The sequence below is a fragment of the Antrostomus carolinensis genome, unplaced genomic scaffold, assembly GCF_000700745.2.
Source record: "Antrostomus carolinensis isolate BGI_N321 unplaced genomic scaffold, ASM70074v2 scaffold22465, whole genome shotgun sequence".
NCBI lineage: Eukaryota > Metazoa > Chordata > Aves > Caprimulgiformes > Caprimulgidae > Antrostomus > Antrostomus carolinensis.
In genome coordinates this window covers 133,870-151,333 of record NW_010314698.1, presented here as the reverse complement: position 1 = coordinate 151,333, position 17,464 = coordinate 133,870, and the positions used below count along the sequence as shown (strand labels likewise).

General features: G+C 41.5%; 1 protein-coding gene across 1 annotated transcript in view; it reads right to left on the bottom strand.

The window, feature by feature from the left end:
* Positions 1–17,464, bottom strand: part of LOC104524757 (rho GTPase-activating protein 32) — a gene marked incomplete at its 3' end in the record, with an annotated part of 81,991 nt that overhangs the window by 13,221 nt on the left and 51,306 nt on the right. Inside the window, exons 5-6 of the mRNA XM_010167730.1 lie at positions 16,780–16,866; positions 1,376–1,513 (exon numbers count right to left, since the gene is read on the bottom strand). Coding sequence (XP_010166032.1) covers positions 1,376–1,513; positions 16,780–16,866 — 225 coding nt within the window. The remainder of the gene's footprint in view (positions 1–1,375; positions 1,514–16,779; positions 16,867–17,464) is intronic.

Below are 17,464 nucleotides of genomic sequence, written 5' to 3'. Positions count from 1 at the left end.
CTACATCTCTACATCTTCTGTGCTTACAGATATAACGCAGATTTTCAGGCTCATGCTATCAAGTACATATTAAATCAGTTGTACAAATAAAGATTTAAGAGATAGCAACACCTGAAATGTAATTTAAAAAAATAAACCCAGGAATTAATTATCCAGGATATTGCTGCTTGTGCTGAATTTAAGAGACTAGAAACTTTATATTCTCTTCAGAAATAGCCAAAGCAACGAATAAATCAGATTCTCTGCTGAGCAATGGGGCTGCATTATCAGCTTCCTATATTCAATGGCAAAAGCTCTGAGACTTCAGCAGGGTACTGATTTGAGCCATTGTGTGTTGTTCTAAAGCAATCAGTCCTCACTACTCAGCACTGAAAAACCAGGTTCTGACTTAGAGATCCTGGATGGATTCTGCTTTGAATGGCCTCAATTCCTCATCTCCCTTTTCAGCTACACATCTTGTGGGCAGGCAACATGAGCTTCCTGACACAGCATGTCAAGATTTTTTCCGTCCTTGTGCTTGATGGTAGGGGGCAAACACACAACTAGAGGTCCCAGAGATAAGTGACCTGTGAAATGAAGCAGTGGGCACTGTCCATCACCATTCCCGCAGACAGACTGAGGCCCAACAGTTTTGTCATGCTCTACTGGCTTAAATAACCTCTGTGGCCACACATTTCGTTGCCTTCCTCGCCACATCTTCTGGTGTGATGCAGTCAAGATGCACCTGCTACTTTCCAGAAGACTATTTTGGAACATGAATGAATCTCCAAATTATCAACAGCCAAGAAGCCAAAGGAATTCCAGTTCCCCATATTCCAGGTGAAAACAAAGTCAAGAAATGAAAAATACTTCTTATTCATTTAGGAAAAAAAAAAGTTCTTTAAGCTTTTTAAAGACAATTTAAATAATGCACTAATGCAAATGCTCTTAAAAATTCTTCAGTAATTTTCAGTTTATAAATATAAGTGTAGCATTCCAAATGGAATTACACATGCAGTGCTGCAGCCCTAGAACAGCATGATTTCCTAGGAATGCTGAGTTGCTAATATGAGGTTAGGAAATATTCACGTTATTGAAAAAGTTTTCAAAGACATAACAAAATTCCTGTCTAAGGTAGTAACAGGACAGCTTCTTTCCTAACACTGTCCATAACCATTCCACATTTATCAGCACATTAACTCATATAAACTTGCAGGGCATTTCTCTTTAGATCACTGAAATTAATGGTAGGAAACACATAATGATCTTGTTACTATTAATCAAGTTTCCAAATCTAACCCAGTCTGCAACAAAACTATTTTGTACATACATGGAAATATCTTCCAACCCCTTGCTGCTGACTGTGCTTTAAATGTTTCCAGAGCTGATAATTTACCTCTGGACTGTCCTTCAGGGCATCGGAGCGGGGCAGCTCGGAGAGCTGGGAGAAGCGCCGGTCATAAATACACAGGTGAAGATGTTTATCAAGTACTCGGAAATCTTCATAACTCCGCTTCACGATCCAGCTCCTCCCCTGCAGAAACAGAACAGAGAATCACACTTTTATAAGCTCCTCACCAACTCAAGTTGGATGAAGAAAATTTAAATTCCTGCAGAAGGAGCAGACAGATCCGTCCATCTTTTTTCTCAAAGCATTTGAAAGTGACAAAAGTGGCTCAGTAGTATTTTCATGTTTGAATTTCCAGCCAGCCATTCATGCTCAAAGCAGCTGCTAGTGTTCCTGTTTTAATTATTTAACTGGGGCTTTGGATGTGGCCTGGCATTTCGAGACCTATCCAAAGCTTTTAACATCCACCTGTTTTACAAAGATTTTGTAGCGTTTTCATACAGGAGGTGCCTTTGCACAAATGTAGATTACAAAGCAGTTGTATAAATAGCGTGAAATTAGATTCCACATAGATAGAGGAATGTACAGTCAGGGATCTGAAGGCAGAATTGAAGCTTCCAAAATTGCTGTCAGATGCCCCAGGCAAATCTTCAGCTGAATTAAAAAAAAAAAAGCCAATCTATGACGAATAACAGTAGCTGATTTACTCCTGAATGCATATCATTTCCTCAGTTAAAATATTGACAACATACACCCCCCTGCAGGGGACAAGGAAGGGACCATGGCAGCACAGCCTAATTTGCTTTGTAGAGCTTGTAATATCTAATGGCTACTTCAAAATGCTTCCCAGGATATTATCATCAATAAAAAATGCTGTAATAATGCAGCAGTTCACAGGTCAAAGCACTTCATGAACACTCGTTAATCCTCTCAGCACTCTCACGTAGCCCATAAAATGAGACTGTTCCTGTTTTATAGATGTGGACACTGACCATGTACCTCCACAAAGCTTCCCCACCTTCCATTTCAAGTGCAAAGTGCTTCTTCAGTCTTTCTTTCCTAAAATCATCACCATGGCCATATTTAAAAAGACAAAAAAAAATATCTCTATCAGCATGACACGCTGTGCTTCACACTCCACATGCTGTTATCTCCTCAGAGAAAGGATGAGAACAACAACAAAGCATGCAACAGATGTTAGCCACGCTGGACAAGCCCAGGTGCTCCTGCACTGTAAGGACTCGAAGGAGAGGACAGAGGAAGGGATTGGATTGCTCCAGGTTACAGAGCCTCTCAAAGGCAAGGCCAAGGATTAAAACTGACAAAGGGATGCCCGGCAACCAGCACAGACAGCAGGGGAATGCGTGGTGGGTGTAAGAGGGGACGCGGCACCGCTCCAGTTTTCAGTGGGAAAGGAGCTGCACGGCGTGATCCCGGATCCCTGGTACTACACCTGGGGAGTGCTGGACCCAGTGCCCTCTTCACCTGGGCTACCAAACAGCGCGGCCTACTCTGACTTCCCAGCCACAATTCCCCTATATTCACTTGTTTATCAGGAAAGGTATAAGCATCACATCTATTAATAGCCAAAGCTTCCAAGGCAACTGTAAATGTCAAACCTATAACTGAGTGTACCAGCTACTTTCTGTCAAATTTATGTACAGTGCCCATAAACTCTGCCCTCGTATCACAAGAAATCACCCGTAGGTATCTCAAGCTGTAGTACCTACACAGGACACAAATGATTTGTAATATCCATAAGTTCTCTCATTTTACTTTTCGTCTAAAGGAGAAAAACAAAACCAGGAGTGAAGTCTAATTATCTTCTAAAAGATGACAGCCTTTCCAATTTCTCCATCTTTTGCAATTAAATGGGTTCTTTCTCTCTTGATAAGTTGCCAGTATGACCTTCAGCTGAGGAAGGTTTAGTCACCAACGTAAGAAACAACAGACCGAGAAATCACTGCAACGCTTTATTTGCTTTTCCATACAACACTGAACGCTGCCCATGCAAAGAACAAACCTATCTGTCAAACGATCATAATTCTCTCATTAACTCCATGATATATGAATGTTTGATGTCAGACCTGCAGCCCCTCTCTCTCATGAATTGAGACAGTAAGAGTTAAATTCCCAAGACAGGAGTAGCTGGGGTCAGCAGTGTGACTGGGTGTGCAGGGACAGACAACACAGACAGCGTTCTCCTTCTTCCTGATGAAACCCATCCTACCCGATCGCAGTGAGGAGGCTGCTAATATAGCCAGCAAGGAAGCTGATTAACGAGCAGGGACAGCTTACCTCACGGCAGCGCTGGTATTTCTCGCCCCACCATCTCTCTGGGAGGTTCTCCCTCCGCTGCACGACCAGGGATGGAGCAAGCAGTGAGCCGGCACAGTCCCAGCGTGGTGCAGAAAGGTAACCCAGCCCCACGGCTCTCGTACCTTCAAACTGCAGCAGTTCAGCAGCTGCTAAGCAACCAGCCCAGCTATCCCTGCAGCAAACCTCCCTGAGAGGGGTGGTACATGTGCCCCCAGGGCCAGAACCGCTGTCACCAGTCCTTGGTAAGTCAGCCCAACGCCTGCAATCACAGCCCTGGATTTCAGGTTCTTTGTGCAAAAGGATGGCAGGACACTTGGGGGAACAGGGCTGCCCAGTCTCCAGTCACATTCAGAATGACTGTGCACACCATGTGAACACCGTTTCAGGAGCAATAATACAAGTTTGCACCCAGCAGAAAGTTATTCCAACGCCCTGAATGTGAATATTTCCTAATATCCCACAGTTTTAAGTCTGCCATAACTAAATTTAAAAAGCATCTATGCTTTAGGTTGTTCTAAAAGTTCTACTAAGCAAAGTTTTTGCAAATTTGGAGCCTGAGTGACAAGGTTTTAAGCAAAATAAGACAGCTATATTGAGAAGGGGTGCAATTAACTTTACAGGAAGGAATCATTGCAGCAATCTAGGAAGGAACTGGACAATATTCAGTGCTTCCCCCTCATATCTCCAGAACAAATCACAAGAAAGTAAAGTCTAAATTCTCTCAGCTGGACTTCCAGGGTCGCACAGCCAAAGCAGCAGAAACAGTGACCTCATTCAATATCAAAAATACTACAATGTTTCACTAAATCAATATAAAATTGTACATCTTGCTCCCATTTCCTGCAAATTCTAAAGTGCCAGAAGGGTTTTGCAAGAGAGTTTTTTTTTTAATTTAGAGAGTTAATAAAATAGGAGAAACAAGTAAGTGACTGTTAAGTTGGTCTCTTGTTGTCAACTGTGTTTTATAGCGAAGCTAAACATTACTGGTGCTTCAGGCACATAATATCCATAAGGCAAAAATGCCTTCTTCACATTTTAATGATTTCCATAAATCATTGCTCAAATCAATTTTTGATCACCCTCTAATTTCCCAACTCAATAACTACTTTTCTATTATTTAATTACTGATGGTCCTGATCTGGAGAAGCACATGCCTAAATCCCATTAATTCCAACAGGACATAAGCACAGAGGTGAAGTTAAGTGCACAGTCAAGTGCTTTCCTAGATTCACACCTTCAATTACAAACCTGAGCATGATACATTTCATAAAGATAAAGAACCAAGTCTCAAATGAAAGTTTCAATAATGCCATAAAATAATTTCATGATCTTTAAAAGGAAAAATTAACCACTGACTTGGAAAAAAAACCCCAACCTCTTAAAGAAAATAAAAGTATTATTTGGAATTTCATTGCACAGAAATATTCACAAGGAAAAGCATCATGACAATTACAGAATTTCTCACAAAATGGAAAATCTGAGTTCATTTCTACTCTTATAACAGCTTGACCTGTTCTCCCTCACTCTTGCACGCTGTGTGGGATTAAATGTACGATGAAAGACTGGTGAGATGTCAGCACGCTGCTCAGAGCTTCTTATTTTTTTTCTGATTATCAAAGCAAGAAGAAATGTCATGCTAAAAAAATCATCAGAGATAACCAAACTGATGATTTAATTTCCACTGAGACACAGATTTGAACCGTACATTAGTAAAACCATTACACACAGATTGCAGATCATAAAAACCTACCCAGGCTTCACATCACATGAGACAAGATTCAGAGGGACAAGGATTCAGAACCCCAGCTCCACAAGCAATATTTTTAGTTCTCCTGGTCAAAGGGCCCAAGGAGGATGATGACATGCAGCCAGGAGGAGTTGACACGCTCCCTCAAGCACAGCTCATGTGGTGATACTTCCCTGTTCCCTTTCTTCCCAGGCCCCACACACAGCAGGACAGTTGAGCTCAGTGATGGTTTCCTTCATTACTAAGAGAAGGACATTGCTTATTCCAGTACTGCTTGCTTACTGGGAAAAGCAAATTTAAGACAAGAGTATTTTAAAACATCCTTCATATTTTCATTCCCACAGTTAAAAACCCCACCTTTGCTCTATCATCTCTTAAACTCTTCAACTGACCATTAAAAAAAAATCTAATTTCTAAGAGGGGCTCCCAGAGCACAAGGCCAGTTCCATACAGGAATATTTATATTTTTTTTGTGGACTTAACTGTTTTCACTCAGGAGCTGGCAAGAAGCAATTCTTCCTCTGCTGTGTACTGAGAGGCATTGGGCTCACACAAAAGGAGTTCAGCTGTTGTCAATATTCGTGACACAATCTATTTACAAAACAGATATGACCAAGTTTTATAATAAAGATTTACAGATCTCCTCACTATGTAAGAAAAAGTCGGTGTTTCCAGCTGAATCCATGCAGATAGGATTCCCTTTGGTCCCACAACGCCTCCTCCAGCCAGCCAGGGTGCTGCTGAGTTCCAGCACACACAGCTTTCCTGTCCCACGGTCTGACTATGTTTTCTCTGCGGTACCAAAGATTTATTTCTTTTAAGACAGGGATAGACCTTTCTTTTCTGGTTCAAATGCTTATTTCCTGAGAGAAATCACACGGGTGCTCTCACGAACCTTACCAGTCCACATGGAGATGGAGACCAGAAAATGAGATAAAAGTATATGGCAAAAGTCACTTCAGTTTGACCCTGCAGTAAGGAAACACCAGGTATTAAATAGCTGGAAAAATGCAGCATCCACCAGCAGAGTTTAACTCCGCCATGTGGGCGACACTCACGGCGTCTGGGTCTGGGGTTCTGTGTGTTATTCCAGCCTGATCCTTCAGCCCTTTTTCTATTACAAGTCACACTGGAAAATGGCTGAGAAATTAAGTCAAAACAGAAACCAAGACTGATCAAATCCATCACTTGAGAGTTTACCCAGGAAGTGTTTTAGTATATTTATGTGGTGAATCCTTATTAGCCTTATTCCGCAGAAGAAATTAATCTCTTTCCGCATTAATTATCAGTTTATTATCAATTAATTGCAATCAGCAGCGGGAAAAAAAAAGAGAGAGAGAGATATTTTAATGGAAACTACTGCAGCTTTTCTCCTCTAAAAATTCATACTTCCTTGTGCTCCCTGATTCCAATTAGAGATAGGAACACTAAAAAACCACACGTGGAAACACAAGGCTGCCCAAGACCTGGTCTGAACGACAGCAGCATTAGCCCTGCTTGCTCTGATCCATTTGGAAACTCACCACCATCAGGTATATTTGGCTTTCTGGGTGCTAAGCTGAAATAAGCCAGGACCTTCCAGTGGTTTCTCCGTCACTCAGAAGAGCAGCTTTGCCAGAAGCATCCAGACAGCAGGTAAACGTTTGGCTGGGGCTTTGGTTGGTTTTGTAGAGGTACAGAGAAATCAGGGCACGCTGAGAAGACCTGACACAAACACACCATGTGTCCAGCGTTTGAAATCCTAACAACCACCAGTTTTCCTCCCACAAGAAAGCTGATTTCTGAACGGCAGGCTGGCAGCCATCTCATGACCTTGAAGCAGGATTTACAACTCTCAACATGTGAATGAAACTCCCTGCTCTCCTGACATGTTATAATTTAAACAATTCAATAGCAATCATCTCTTTAGTAAAATTATATCCTAAGAGCAACAGGTCACAGAGGGACACAGGGGTGAAGGGGAAGGTGGCCACAGCATGGGAGACTGCTTTTCTACATGTCTGAGAATTAAAGTAATAACCCAACATGAGCTTCAAGCCACAAAGGAAATACTTCAAAGCCACTAACAGACCAACTGCTAAGTAACAGGAACTAAAATTCTATTATCCTACAGGTAGCAAGGCACTGAGTAAATGCATATATGGATTTACTAATTATGACATGGGCATTGCACACGTCTAAACACAACACCCTCTTTACCCTGCACCCAGAATGTGCTGTAATCTACTCAGCACTTAACCACAGAGAAGAAACAATATTTCATCAAAGTAAGCAAACACCACTATCCTTTTTTAAAACAAACCAAACAAAAAAGCCCTTTGAAAATGACTTGCCTGAGGTTAGTAAAACAAAACAAAACCTTTCAAAATGACTTGCCTGAGGTTAGCTACCACAACAGTAGCTTAGGCAGATATAGATCTCAGTTTTCTTAAGTCTCATTTCTTGGACACATCACTGAAGCAAACAACTGATTTTTTTTATTTTTATTTTTTTTTTAAGTGACCAAAGTGCATAGGCATGTTTTTGTTAAAGGTAATTGCCAGGAAGAAAAGATTTTGTAGGTCCAAAAACTAAGAAACTTTGCTTGAAAAAACCCCCTACAACCCCAGTATGATACTTACCACATCATTTACAAAATAACAGAAACTTAGAAACAATAAAAAACCATGGTGTTACCTGTCACTACAAGCCCATTTATACTGACACCACAGAATGAAGAAAAAAAATGTTAATAAAGTTTGGAACAGGTCACTCAGATGATAAGAACTGTCCTGCCATGCCTGTATTGTGACTTCAAGAGTGGCACTCAGAGGTGCTTGCTCTGGGGGGCACATATGAGCTTGGGGGCTCCTTCAGCCCCTTCCCCTCTCATCCTCTCCCCAGAGTTCCCAGAGGGAACCTCCCTGCCTGCTCCCGCTCCTTTGGGTAGGGTTAGAGAGATAAAACATATCAACATTGCAAGGAAAAAGGGATGTTAAAGATGCAGCTGACCAAAATTCAGAAGAAAGAGAGTTGAAGGGTGAAACATTCTTTAGAAAGCACAAGAAACAGAAGTAGCTTTGGAGAAGTTTTTTTAGCAGAGCTGGAGCTGGAGCCAAAATGGAAAAATAGCTGCTTTTTTGGCAGCTGCAGGCATCAGTTTTAAGAAGAAACATTGAAAAGCGGTGCCAAGACCCAGGAGATGAAATATTTAAGACAGGCCATCTTTAATATCTAATAGCCCTAATGGAGTCTTTTAAAAAGGTAAAACATGCAGTTTGAAATAAGTACAGTATTTTAAAACCACAGATCAGTTTAAAACCACTTCAGTAGATGTTTCACACCTCGAGTGTAAATCCTGCTCAATGAGTTGGGATCCTGGTGTTTGGTGAACTAGGTCAGTTTATCACGGGTCACACAACACCTGCTTGATGGTTCTGAACAAACTTGGGGCTCAAACCTGCTCTGTAACTCTAGGGAAGATTTGAGGAACAAGTTCAATCACGTTCCTCCTGAGAATTCTGTCACCAATTCCTCGAAAACAGAAATCCCTTTTAATTTGACATACAGTCAGTTATAAATCCAGTTGGGTAAAGCATCTCTAATTACTGAGGAAGACAATGGCATTTAACACTGCAGTGTTTTTATTACCAAAACAACTTAATTACTAATTTTCTTTAGAATATTAGTTTAACTAAACAAGGTGCACTCAGTGTAACTGGGAGGATGTAACTCTTGAAAACTTTCTGAATGGTTTATTTTGCCACTTTTCTCAGTGACAGTAAATCTTTGCTACAAGCAATGAAAACGACCCATCTTTGATTTACTGCTGAAGCACCTTTACACACATGCTGTGTATTTTGAAGTGGTTTCTGTGCCTTCAAACTGCCTAGTTTTAAAATATTCTTTACTAACCTGCTTGTTCTACATTTTATCTCCATTGAATCTGTTGTTGGAAGTATGGATGCTCTTTCAAAGCCTATGAACTTTATCTACATGCAAGTCATTCAGGTCTGAAGCATCATAACTGCTTTTATTTTGGATGTGAACCAAGCCCAGCTCTTGAAGAAGTTGTAAAACAAGGCAAATTGCAGACAAACTGCTCCTCTGCAATGCATTTACACTTGCTTAGTTATGAGGCAGGATTCAGTGCCTCTTCAGAATAAAGCCAACTGTCCTCTTCAATTTGTGGCCAGGCCCAGCCTTGTCTACAAAGCACCACATCACAATCAGAAGCCCTGCCAAAATGCATCACTTACAGAAAGAAACCATAATCGCTATCCTGTCCTCTTAGATTTCAACAGTGATTTTCACTTTTGCTTCAGAGCGAAGCAGAATACAATTTGGATACCAGAAGATTGATCTCTCTAATTCAGAGCTTGTTTTCTGGAGGCAAAATGCCCAAAGGACACGGCATTAACCATGTAATTGTAAAAGCTTCTGATGCTTAAAAAAACTTTCAGGGCAGCACATTCATCTGATATTACATTTTATTCTGAGAAATAATTTTCCCTCTTGCCTCATCCCTTCCTAGAGCATCTATCCTGACCATTCACTTCAGCTGGTAGGTTTCCATCACAGAAAACCCTCTGAAGAGCACATGAAAGCAGCTGTTCCATGTATCACCCACTGTTCCCTTCAACAAATCACCGCACAGCAGCTCAGTCCCATGCAAGCCTGATAAACTGGGCAGCTGCTATCTTGTGGTGATCGTTTTTGGATACCTGATTTCCCCAGTAAAAACTACCCTCAAATAAATCCACCAGCCCATTTCTTCCCCAGAGTTTAGAGCTGAAGGCAGTCACTCAGAGTACAGCAAGCCTTCACCTTTGGTACACCGAAGGGACAGCTTGAAATGCACCTCAGTTTGCACCTGCTGAAAGAATGTGCTTGGGCACAGACAGATCCATGACAGCATCCATCTCAAGAAATAAATCATTCCCTTCAAAATCCATGCACAGCTAGAACCCTATTACTGCATCTCAGGCATCCAGAACCAAGAGCAAGAAAGAACCACGCTGACCCCGTTTCCTTCACAATATATATTTAAATAGAGAAAAAAAAAAATCAGAGCACCATGAATGGAGAAATTCAATACCAAAGTTGAAGAGCTACAGTACTTTCTCATCTCTTGTTACCAGTGGATAAATTTACACACCAGAGTACTGAATCTGTCTGGGAATGGAGTGAAGGACAAGTCCCATCAGCTGGGCAGTGAAACCCCAGAGCCCCACAGATGCCACTGTAGGTCAGTGCAACGCTGCTCCTGGATTCATTACATCCTCGAGACAACAGCCAGCTTCTGCATTTCCATCCCACAGTCCCAAAGAGCACAAACACGCTGCAAATGGCACAACTCCTGGGAGTCTTCCTGCTGGTGCACCTCCTAGATCCCAGGGCAGACCTCCTGCCTGACTATACGCTTCAGAATAAAAGGAAGCAAAGACAGCAGGACAAAAATCCTCTTTAAGGCCATTGTTACGTGTCTAAACTGCTCGTGAGAATTAACAATCACACAAATCCCATGATGAACAGAGGGTATGATGCTTTCAAAAAAGGAGAAGGACACGGCACACCACAGTGTTAATCCTGTTTGATGTCGAGTCCTGCCCTACCCAAATCAGTGCTCTGCGGCAAAACTCCAAAGAAGTCAAGTCACATCCTTGTCCTTAATGATTATTATCCTAATTAATGAACGAATTTAGCCTTTAGTATTATCATAACAGCTACAGAGTAATAGATGTTAATTATGCAGTACTTCTAATGCAATTCAATACCTTCTCTCTTTTTTTTTTATACTCTGTTTACTTACAAAAAGCCCAAGTTTTTCAACACCTTGGCAGCACTTTGGCATCGCCTGAGCTTTGAGCACAGCCCAGAAGCACTTTTCAGGCTGCTTGCCAGCTTCATACATTCTTTGTAAATCCACATTACTATTGTCACTCCATTTTTATTTATCGCTCTAGAGAGCAGAAGGCCTGTAAGTGTCTGACCTGAGCCCAACCATTCAAGCACAGAACATCAAGTGATGGATTAGCATTGTGGAAACAAGGATTTCAGTTGCTTTCTTTTGACTAACGTAAAACAGGCCTCCTCACCCGAGAAATGCTTAGGAGACAGGTTTCAACATTTGTGAACATCTGGAAGGACAAGCTGAAAAATATTCAGTCCATAAAGGCCTACGGTCAGGTTTGAAAAAGTTTTGGGAGACTTATAAATAAATACCCAGCATCACAAGAGGGATTTTCAAACACTTGCAAGCATGTGAGGTACCTAATGCTCACGGGCAGGCTTGTGGAAGTTACAGTTCTCTACTGAGGGTCCCTATACACAGTTTGGAAAAAGCAATTAGTGCCCTATTAAACCAGAGCCCACCCTTGCAATTCATTTTGCACCTGCTTCAGGTCAGCTGCACCACCACTGAATTACCCCAGCACCCCTGGGTGCACTGGCTTCTCATCCTTGGTAGGGCTCATTCAGCAGCTACACGCACACTAGACCTCAGGTGGAAGAAGGGGCTGAGAATTCACGGACAGCAGCAGGAGACAGGCATAATGTGAAACTTCCCCTGAGCTTACTACTCAGTAAAAGGACACAGTCACTGCTTTTGTTTAGCAAAATCTTCTCTAAACAAAAAAGGCAGAAAGTTCTATATTAAGACAGGAGAAGCAGGTTAAGACATATTCTGAAAACAGATTTTGCATTGGGTTGGATCCAGGTTGGATGCTCCACCCAGATATATCCCAATAACAGAGATGAGACCAGCTTTTTTCTGTTTTTTTAATATATGTATATAAACCACACCCAAGTATATATATATGTGAGAGAATTTGTCCCTTAGAGTCATCTCTGTAGTTTTTCACAGAAGGAATGCTCGTAGCACTTACTCAGTAACTGTTCTCTAGGTGTTTGAGCTTCAATCACACCAGAAGAAACTATTAAAATATTAAAGAACAAAAGAGAAAAAAAGCAATCCTTTCAGACAAAAAAAAACAACAATAAAAAAGGTTTTTGAATGTTTGACTCAAAAATCCTACTGCAAGCACTTTGTGGCTTTTAGTATGGACTATCACAGGCAGAGAGAACCAGTAAACCATACTTTAGACCTTACTAGTCTGAGTAAGACATATGCTTCTGTGAAAATATAATATAATATTAATATATTCCACTCTCCTCTCCCCACAAACCACCCAGGATGGGGAGTCCTGTCTGTCCTTCCTACTTGGATCCCATTTTTTCTGGGCATTCTCTCTGCTGCCCTCGAAGCACTTATTATTGCAACCACGCTTCCAGGCGTGGAACGCTGGATGGAGCTGCCTTCAGAGTTTTGCAAATACAGTTCTTCAAACTGAAGATACCGAGCTTGAATCTCCTGCAAGGCAGAGCTGGGAGAGACAAGTGTCATCTATTTGCGTAAATGCCTTCATCTAGTACATCAGAGACCTTATTCTATCAATCAAAAGGAACAGAGCGCAGACAGCAACAGCTGCCTTGGACAAAAAACAGGAACAGGGCAAAGCACTGTGCATCCTGTACAACAAAGCCACGTGGCTCAACTTACTGCCAGTGTGGGGGCTGCAAATACGAGCAGAGAAATGGAGAAAACCCATGCTTGGACCACGAGAGCTTCCTGCTTTGAGGACAGCCTTAGAAATGCACCTGGGTTGCAGCAGAAAGAGAGTTACTCTGCAGGACACTGGCGTTATCCCCAGAAAGGCAGGAAATGGAGAAGGTAGGGTGGCTGGGTTCTGAGATGACAACAGTCAGTCTGTGTTTCAGGGTCTGTCAGGAGATCTAGTCCTAAGATTTTTTTAAACATCACTCATACTTGCACAGTCTGTCATTTCTGGTTTCTAGTGCCTGTCGTTTCTTTTTCAACAATCTACCTGTGATAGTGAAAATGAAATATAGAAACCACAAGAGATGACCAGACTTTAAGGCCTCCCTTAGAACTTGAACATTTTTACAGCTGGTCTCTTGTTCTCTCCTCACCATTCGAAATTTCACAGAAATGATGCCTGTAGTGTTGAAATAGTGCAAATCTCACACTGTAATTCATTTTGCATTTTTCATTTCTTTCAAAATAAAAGCTTAGATTAACCATTCTTACAAGAATAAATATGTATGCAGGTAGCTGCTGCTGTAATGTCACACAAACAAATCCAAAAAGCATTAAAAAGGCACGTTTCAGCCTGTGACACAACTCGACAAAACACACTGGATGGATCAGCCTATTTCAGCCTTTTTGCAGGATCTTACCTTTGCTGTTTTATTCTCAACACACATACCAGCCCTTTTTAAATGTGTTGCAGACCTTGTAAACTCTTTGCTTATCCCCGTGGAACTTAGCAAGGATTGCAAACACTGTCAATGGGCCTTCAGAGCCTACAGGTACAGCAGAAACTCATAAAGGTCTCACACACACACAAAAAAAGTCCCTAAAATTCTTTAGAGACATTTTCCTCCCTATCAAAAATGCACGTGGTGTACTGTCTGCACTCTGGGAAAGTGAAGCCTCAAAACGTTATTACTTTTCCCCAAAATTGCTCCTCAGATTTCAAGCATTTATAGATTGTTTAAAAATCTTCTTTCCATCCCTCCATCCCTCCCTCTCTCCCTTCTTTTATCACAGAAAAGGATTCTGTATACATTTATTTTAATAATAGCAATCTTTCAACAGCGGTAACTGCACAAGTTCTGAAAGTAATCTTCTAGAAATGAATGGAAGTTAAACACTGCAATCTTACTTGGAAAAAAGGGAAATCCACTTACACTGCTCTAAAAAACCAAACTCATCATCAGCTCTTCCCCATAACATTTTAAACCCTGCCTTTGTCATTTGCTAGTTTTCATGTTCACCAAAAGAAGAATCCTATCTTGCCATTTTTTCAGGAACACTTGGAACAGCTCTCTATATATTCCCACTCCTTCTTAAGAGCTAATCAACTGGATTAATTTTTTGAAGTCTCTAAGTAGAAGAAAAGCTGAATAGAGGCTTTAAAAAAACCCCTCTGAACCTCACACAAAGGTTGTATTTCACAAGCTGACTTGCAGCAGAAATGTGTCACAAATACAATTCCAAAAAATATATTTTTTTCAAACCTTATCTGGGAAGGTTTTGCAAAATAAGCATCAAACAATAATTCTCTTTACACCACTAAAATTATACTTACAGATGGGAAAGAGTGGGATAGAATTTCCTTAGTGTAAATGTCAAACTGGAGTCTGCCAAACACAGCTAAGACTGAGCTGAATGTTTTAAAAGTCTCATGTTCAAAAGCTTTGGTTTGTTGTCTGCTACAGAGTGAAATGACAAAATAAATGTCTTTTTATGGACCACACAACACACAGATTGTATCTGCGGAGCCCAAACTGGGCAAGGCAGAGCAGTGTAGTGCATCCAACCCCCAAACTAGCTTTTTAGCCTGTTTCTTTAAGATCTGTAATCTGAAATGACCAGGGTGGCCAAACGCCCTTGCTTTTCACCAGACTGTTTTAGCAACAAATCACAAATATCTTAAAGCTTTTAAATTTATATGGGTTTAACTTTAATTAACAGACTTTGTTTTCTCTGTGTCCATTTGAGAAATCAAGACTTCTCCAAGCTGCTGCAGCAGGTTGAACATCAACAGCAAAGGCGAGCAAAGTTAAAATTGTTTCATAGGCTTTTTTTCCTCACTCCTTCAATATTTTTGGCCTGATACAGACGCGTCCTGCCAAAATCTCTCCCCACTGCACTATCATTCCATGAGCTATTTCACACCTCCCTTTCAATTCTAAGGTGGAGCCAAACCCATCCAGACACCGCTGGTATCCAACGCGTGACAGAATGGAATCTTTCCCTGGACATTAGGAGAGGCCACGAGATGTCAGGGGTGAAGGAGCTCCACGGTAGAAATGATGCTCAGCTGTGCAGCTCCTTCCATGCCTCTCCGTTCATTGAATCCAGATGCCACAAGTTTCTCAGCTTTGTCTCTGAGAGGCAGGGATGTAGACTAACATGGAAGAGGTGAATCACAGGCTTGGGGTGGGGAGAAACTGTAGCTAGATAGAAGGATTACTTAAAAAAAAAGAAAAGGAAAAGCTCCTGGGCTTTGCAGGGTTTAAGGACACAATCATACCTGAAGGTGTCCCATTAATCTTTGGAGATGTCAGTAAGGTAGGCAGAAAGATCAGAAGTGGTGTGCTTTGGGGTCAGAGAAAAAGTGTTGTATAAAATATTGTCATTTCTATAGGCCCAGCTGAAATAGTCAAGAAAGAACACAGGGTCCAGTTCTGCATTAAGTGCTGCAAATGCAGTCCCAAATGTGAGGGCTCAAACTGTATCGAAATTCTGATTTCCTTATGTCCACTGAAAAATCTCACTCTCAGGCACTGTACTGGGACACAGACATACATCCACCATTGAATTCTGCAGTACTGCTTGTTGGCTTGGATTGCTTTTCTAAAAAATGGTGATTTTGTATGAAACTGGTTACAGCTGGGTTAGAACAGCACTAGCAAAATGCCTAAACATGGGCATCTTTAAGAGATGTCCACTTCCAGCCTCTCTTCCCTTTCCCAGGAGCACTATCTATAAGTACATGTCCACGCACACACACGTGCTCGTGTGTATTTGCACCGTCAGAGCCGGGAATTACCCTGTGTGATTCTAAATTGATAAGATGGATGCTCACGCCTAGTTATGCTAAGCCAGAAAAATGACCAACCACAGGCATTAGCTCTCAACTGAATTTGTCAGTGCAACATGTCTCCCACAAACAATAATTTCACTCAATATATTAAAACAGAATAATCCATGATGTAGCATTTTACGAAGTCACTCTCCTCACATTAGCAGACAGGGAATCTGTGGTACCAAAGCAGCAGATTTATCTGCCCAAAAGCATTTTGATACCACAGTAGCAGAAGCAGTGAAAGAATTTCATACCAGATGTCTGGAGACATAACTGGGAACAGATCAAGAATCCCCATCTCCTGGCTGTCAGCAGCATGCCTTGATCAACAAAAACACTGGCCGGCGTTCTCCCTCACGTAATTCCTCTGTTTATATCTCTGGTGCGTCCGTGTGTCAGTGAACACTCCCCCTCCACTGACAGACACACGTACGCGTAACCAAAGCATGCACGCTTGTGTCTCTAGGCTAATCACTGTGCAGCTCTGCACACACTGCAGGGAGGATTATTTGCTTAACAGACCCCTTCTTCTCCCCTCAATGTTCCTTTTCTTTTTGCTTTTCTTAAAACCAGCTGGTCGCAGCACCACAGACAGCATCCTTCTGAGGACGGAGCTAATGAAGAGGTGGAAAAAAACCACACGTGCTGCAGAAAAGTCTCGTATCAAAATATTCCGAAGCTGTGTTGCCAACCAGAATGAAATACAGTTTGTAAAACAAGGTGGCATTTACCTGACAAGAGATCTGTACCAGGTAGACCAGTTCCTTGGATTCACAGCCGTTCCTCGTTACTTCATTCTGTTCCTCTGGGAGCGAAAGCTACACCAAGGGAGTGGGGAGGGGGTGGAGGAAAGAGAGAAAGCCCAGGTCAGTGAACAGGGATAAACCAGCCATGTAATAATGCATGAAGCACAACATTCCCATCAACTTGCTCCAAGACATGCTGACTCTCAGGGAATCAGGGAAGTGCTTGTCTGTCTGGAGTTGTCAGATAGAAAATATTCAGCGTTCATGGCTTACACAGCCCCTTGAATGTCACTGGATTTTGACATCTCACCTGACAGTTTAAAAATAAAAACACGGTTCAGAAATAACACAATCACAAGAAGGCAAACTGTTCAAGCCAGGGATTAAACCTCTAGCTTAGAACTCTGCAAAATTACTTGTTTACTGAAAATACCTCTATAAATATTCATGTATCAGATAACAGTGATCCCCCCCCCCCTCCCAATTTTACTCATTTTTTATTTTATATGTTCAGGCAGACATTAGATAATAAAACATATCTCCTAATTTCAGTGTTGTCAAAGCAATTTACCACAACAGAGAGTTTTATGGCTCCATTCATCACATACAGAGTCATTAAATACAACATCAGGATGTGCTTTTTTTCAGAGCAGTGAGGAGAGATTTAACT